The sequence below is a fragment of the Octodon degus genome, unplaced genomic scaffold, assembly GCF_000260255.1.
Source record: "Octodon degus isolate 3935 unplaced genomic scaffold, OctDeg1.0 scaffold00054, whole genome shotgun sequence".
In the NCBI taxonomy this organism is placed as follows: domain Eukaryota; kingdom Metazoa; phylum Chordata; class Mammalia; order Rodentia; family Octodontidae; genus Octodon; species Octodon degus.
Genome location: NW_004524630.1, coordinates 6,549,623 through 6,556,116, shown reverse-complemented (window position 1 = coordinate 6,556,116; position 6,494 = coordinate 6,549,623). Strand labels below are relative to the sequence as shown.

Below are 6,494 nucleotides of genomic sequence, written 5' to 3'. Positions count from 1 at the left end.
AGGAGGAGGAGGAAGATGACAAAAAAGAAGAGGAGGAGGAGGAAGAGGAGGAGATGATAGACTTGTCAGCGCCAGGAAGTGTTCATCAATGAGACCAAGCACAGTGAGGATGCTTAGCCAGGACTGATCAGTCAGAAAAATGTCATTTCTTTCTTTGGTGATTAGAGGGCACACATCCTAGGTTATTCTTACAAACTTCATCCTGTTAGTAATACCCAAGATTATTTGTAAAGATAAGTAACATTCTCAAAATTAATACTATTAATCTACCATAATTAGTAATTGGTAGAGCCAGTATTTGAAACCAAGCCTACAAGGCTGTAAAGTTTGTGTTATTTCCTTGGTTTTTTCACATCAGGATCATAGATTTAGGGAAATTCCGCACTCCCTTGACAAGGTGTTGAGACAAAAGCTGAATCAAAGAATGACTTCTGTAGTCTAAGGAAGGTGTCGGTCACAGGGTCGTGCCCAGTGACTTGGGTGTGCTATCCAGGACAATTATTCAGTCTAAAGATGGTACCGAGTTGGAACAATGAAAAGCATGTTGCAAAACTAATTATGGCCCCGTAAGTGCCACAGACTGGAGCAGAAGAAAGACCTTTATGAGATAATTTTTTAATGGTAACAAAAGCAAGCTCAATATTTGAGTAGAAATAACAGTCACACATGTCTCAGTCAAAAGAGATACGTTATGATTTTGTCAAAAGTACAAGTTTGGTTTGAAACAAATCACCATTTTTGATATTACAGTTATATGAAATAGCGTTAGGGTAAGCAATCATACGGCCCCTAACCTGCAGCAAATGAGTGGATCTTCTGATCACTATATTTCTCATGTAGCAAGTGGAGATGATAATTTTTTAATGTATTTGGTATAGGGTCTCACTATGTAGCTTGGACTCATAGTGATCCTGTTTTCAGCCTCCCCACTGCTGGGATTACAGGCATGTGCCACCATGTCAGGTCTCTGTGGTCAGGTTAGCAGCCAGGGGCAGGGCTGGCAAGGCATGTGGTGCCAGAGATCAAACCCCGGTCCCTGTGCTTGCCTAAGCAGTCACTTAGTCTGCCGAGCTATCTCACCAGCCCTGGAGATGATAATCTTTTATATCACATGTCATGGAACTAGAAGAGATAGCATCATGCTGACAGGGATGAACACAGGTACGATCAGGGCTGTCTGACGCGCAGCCTGGTGCTCCTCGGACTCCGTCCTCACTGGCTGACACCCTCGCATTTCGGCCTCACTGAGTACACCACACGGAGTGTGCGTGCCTGTGTGCCTGGAGTTGAATTCCGCTTGTTTATTGTATTCTTCATATTTACAGAGATGGCACTGGATTTATGCAGAATATTTGCTTTCAATCCCACATTTGGTGTGTCTCTCCACTGCAAAGTGCCCACAGCCCAGGCAGCATTTGTAGCTGAAATGAAAGGCTTTATAATAAATATTACCCTTTGTGTGTGCATGGAGAATGGTCCCTTTGCTTAGTTTTCCCCGAGGGCGCACTATTTTGGCTTTATTGTGACACTTCACTGTGACTCCGCAATGAGGGAAAGCCACGCTCTCCATGTCACTGAGAGAAATGCCACGAAATGCTAACACATCTTCTCAAGGTTGCCAGAAATCATTTCCACTGGGCTGTGTTTTCCCATCTGCGAGCTCTGAAATGTTAAAGAAATAAATGAGCTCTATTATCTATATTTTTCTAGTAGATGAGAAAGAAAGAGAAAAAATACACTCAGCCCGGCATTTATTGTTCTATTCAATCAAACTGTTGCTTTAAGCAGCCAGAGGCCCCAGGGAACTTTATCAATGCACTAAATACGTTCAACATCATATTTCAGGTTTTAATTTTATTACAGTATTTTTGTATGTGCCTAAGAAAAACTTTGGGGTTACATATTTCAGGAAAGCTTCTACTTTTCAGCTGAATTCTAATTTGAAAGGCTGTTCTCTTTGATGTGCTATAGCTGAATTTTTAAAAATCATCAAGGCAAAGCACAATTAGACAACGTTTATTATAAACTCAGTCCTGGAACTATGTTTAGAGACCAAATTCATTGAACTTTCAGGTTTCAGAAAAGATACAACAAATCATGAAGCCGTGAATCCCCCAAATCTGTTCAGTAAGCAGAGCTTTTCAGTTTATCTTCTAGGCGGTAGGTTTAAATTCTCAATGCAAGTTTTCAAATGGTATAAAACTGCCTGAAAACACAGATCCAGCAACAATATAGCCTGAGCCCTTTTAAAAAAGAATAAAGAATATAAATAAACAGAGTCTATGAGGCTCTGAGTCCAAGGAAACCATTTCGGTGTCCCAAGATTTTCATGGAAAATGCATAGTAGGAATTCCTACTGATTTCCTCCAATCAGGCAGAAGATGACAGACTCGACAAATAAGTAAGAATTGAGACTGAGAAAACTAAAAGGAAAAACGTAGGAGGACATGAAAGGAGAAAAGTATTATTGATAAAGAAATGACCATGTTTGAGAAAAATCCAGAAGAATAGACAGAAAAAAATTCATAGTAGTGGAGTAAATCTAGTGAAGTTAGTACTCAAAAGTTCATTGGACCTCCATAAATCACTAACAATTAGGAAGTAAAACTTAACAACTAAAATCACTTACAATAGCATTGATATACAAAACACTTAGGAATAAATCTAATGAAACATGTGTAAATTCTGTGCAAAATGAAGAGCACATTGAAAAAAATTTGAGGGCCTACATAAATGGAGAGATTTCAACATGCTTGTGGCGCAAAAGTAACTAAACGCTAAGAGTTTGATTTTCTCTAAATGTGTCTATTAGCTTCAAAGGAATCCCTGTCAAAATCTCAAGATGATTTTTAGAACAAATTAACAAGTTAGTTGTACAGTTTCTCTGGAAATAAATAGAAACAGGAACAGGAAGGACGACCTTATAGAAGAGCAAAAGTCAAGAAGGAAGACTGTCTTAGGTGTAAGAGCACATAAAGCTAGTTAACTCTTGAGATAGGACGCCTCTGATGAGCACAAGCAGACGAGGGACAGAACAGACACTTTGTCTGTCAGTTCCAGAAACAGAGACCCACCGAATTATGATAAGGGCATCACTGAGGAAAGGATTGTTCCTTAAATGAACGGAGATACATCAACTGGTTGCCTAATGCTTTGACTTGCACCTCATAATGGATACATAGATTTTTTTCTTCTGTATACATGGTTTTATTTTCTACAATCTGTTACTCACAGCCAACTGTGATTCAAAAATATTAAATCGAATAGTCCAGAAATGAACAACTGGTAAATTTTAAACCGCATGTTTTAAGCAGCATAAAGAAATGGCTCACTATCCTTCTCCTCCCACCTGGGATCTGAATCACCTCTGCCCAGCTAATCCACTCTACGAAAGCTGCCCACCCAGGGATCAGTAGAAGGGATCATGCTTGTTGAAATATCATAGTGCTTTTGTCCAAGGAACTCCTGTTTTACTGAATAGTGGTCTCAATGCAAAAAGGAATGATTCAGGTTACTTGGGTATGTCAATAACAAGCTGAAAAATATTTCAAGTGATAAAATTAAAGTTCTTGACCAAGAAAACTAGGGTTCAATGTTATGCAGGTTTCACAACTCACTGGAAGCCCTGAAGCACACCTCCTAGGATAAAGGTAGATGACTACTGTACAGTGACAATAAGAAGATTATAGATCAAAACTTATACTGTAAAGCTATAAAGACTCTAGAAGATGTGACATGGTTTCATGACCTTACAGTAGGCAAAGATTTGCCCAGCAGTTTACAGCAAACACTAAAAGAAAAACGATAAATTAGAACACAATTTTATAACAGAGCTACTACCAGTATGAGGAGTTTCTGTAAAAATTCTGTTTCATTGTCCACTTATACAACACAATCAAGTAGGGGCAACTCGCTGAGCCGTATGCCTGGGATGTGTGTACACTTCCACCTACACGTTGCCCTCTTGAAAACAGTTTTTAAAAGACAGCTAAAAGTGAAAAGGCAGGGCACAGAGTAAAAGAAGACATCCTCAATATATACATTTAAAACATCTATACAGGGCCTGGTGAGATAGTTCGGCAGAAGTAAGTGCTTGCCTGGCAAGCGCAGGGTCCTGAGTTCAATCCCCGATACCGCAAAATAAATAAATAAATAAATAAATAAACAAACAAACAAATATGTACACATGCCAAAGAATGTATAAAGTACTCTCCCCAGTAAATGAGAAAAAGACAACGAATTTAAAAATTAGGAAAAATAAAAGCTTTAGCATTCGTGTTACAAAGGAACACCTGGCCAGTCACAAAGCAAGAGGTGCACAGTCTCTTTGCCTCTAGGAAAGTGTGAGAACTGACAAGTAGGTTCCCTTCGTGACCACGGATGGGCAAGGGGAGGACTGGCAGTGGCCACGAGAGTCAGCGGCAGCAGGAAGCCTCCTGGGTGCCAGGGCGGGCGACACTGTGCCTGCCACAGAAGGGGTTTCGGCTGTCTGCTACCACTGAACGTGGTCTAAGCAGCGGCCCAGGAACTGCACTCCTGAACACGCTCCTGTCTTAGCCACTTTCCCCTCACGCACACACTATGCTAAGCACCCACAACGTAGCCGAGAACAGGTGTATTTTAGCTCCTGGTCTCAGCCTGCAGGTAGCTGGCCTCAAGGTAAAACAGCAAGACAGCGAGATGAGGCCGCAAGAAAAGGTGCCCAGCCCACAGCAGCGGGGGAGCAGAGACGGAGGAGCCAGAGACACGCTGCGCCCCTCCAGCTCGCGCCCACCTGCTCACAGCGCGCGCGCCTCCTGAGCTCATGGTGGATGACTCTACCCCTGCGCACAGCACTGCCACGATCGGATCGACTTCCCCATACACGAGACTTCGGGGCCATTGTAGGCGTCCTAACACCACCTGAGGCAAACACGAGTTCCACGCACCGAAGTGTGTGCTCCGCGACGTTCCCATTGTGCTGCTCCAAGCAGGAAACCACGTACCTTCCCGTGACTGCAGAGGGGTGGGAATGGGGACTATTCGCACACCCGAATACCCCACACGAGGAGGGAAGGACGACACTGCAACTAGGAACACCAGTGAACACCAACGCGTCGAATGAGCAAACCCGACAGCGAAGGAGAAACGCAGGAAGTCCCAACCGACACACCAGTGCGGCTAATCTACACGGGAGCAGCCCAGACAGAGGCTGCTTTCGTGAGAACTACGTTCGGGCAGCATGAAGGGACCACTGGGGCTGCCGCTGCAGCTGGGCTTCTCTGTTCTGAGTGCTGGCTTCACAGATACATACGTCTAGTGTATACGTAGATACATAGAGGCGTTAGCTCCTTTTTTGAGACAAGGTCTCTCTTCGCAGTTCCGGCTGTCCTGCAGCTCTCTGTGTAGCCCAGGCTTTCTATGGAGCCTGCGACCTGCAGTGATCCTCCTGCCTCAGCCTCCCAAGTGCTGGGACTGCAGTCGTGCGCCACCATGCCTGGCTACTGTGTAAATGTACAGGCTGCTATAGCGTTTTGTCAATGTGAACATCACCTGTCTTTGTCTGCCAGAAGTCTTTATACACTCACAAATCCAAAGCCCATCGCTTGTGTAGTTTGTAACCTAGTAAAACCACTGATGAGGCAAGTGGGACCTAATGCACACGAGGGTCCCTTGGCATTTCTGGGAGATACAGTCTAGGAATCACACACACACACACTCCAAATCCAATGATTTTCAAATCTCTTATACAGTCCTTGCCATTATATGGTGTGTGTGTGTGTGTGTGTGTGTGTGTGTGTGTGTGTCTGTCTGTCTGTCTGTCTGTCTGTCTGTGTGTACATGAACAGGAAAAAAATGAGCACTAGTTTGTCTGAGTTACATGAGGATGAGGGTAAAAGGAAAGCAGGGAGGTTGCTTTTTTTTTTTTTTTTTTTTCTAAATCCTATTTTTAAACTCAGTAATGGCTGGCCAAATAGCTCAGCAGATTAAAGCACCTGTAAGCAGGCTCAGGGGCCAAGGGTTCGATCCCCAAGCCTGCCGTGCCGGCCCCACCCACAGGGTGCACTGAGATTGCGATTGAGACTGGGCGTGGTGGCGCACGCCTGTAATCCCAGCTCTTGGGAGGGTGTAAACAGGCGGATGTCTGAGTCTGATCTAGTAGTGAGACTCTGTAAACCCTCTACACCCTTCCCTAAAATACAAAAAAAATAAAAAATAAAAAAATAAACTCAGTAATGTGAAATCCTCATGTACGCATACATTCATTTTTATGTAAATTGTGTTTGTGAGTATTTAAAGATTTTTTAATGTTAAGATGTTTGAAATATGAAATTATGATAATTACTAATAAACAGAAATTTATTTTAAAAAATCTTTTCTATAAAAGAGAATAGTGTTTGCATGTAACCTAGCCACATCCTCTCATGTACTTTAAATTCTCTAGATAATTTGTAATACCTGTACAATGCTAATGCTATCCAAAAAGTTTATACATTATATTGCATAGGGAATAA

The 6,494-nt window shown here is 42.6% G+C and overlaps 1 protein-coding gene across 1 annotated transcript in view; it reads right to left on the bottom strand.

The window, feature by feature from the left end:
- Positions 1–1,234, bottom strand: part of St18 (ST18, C2H2C-type zinc finger) — a 71,961-nt gene extending 70,727 nt beyond the window's left edge. Inside the window, exon 1 of the mRNA XM_012515214.1 lies at positions 1,166–1,234. Coding sequence (XP_012370668.1) covers positions 1,166–1,234 — 69 coding nt within the window. The remainder of the gene's footprint in view (positions 1–1,165) is intronic.
- Positions 1,235–6,494: the final 5,260 nt, after the last annotated feature.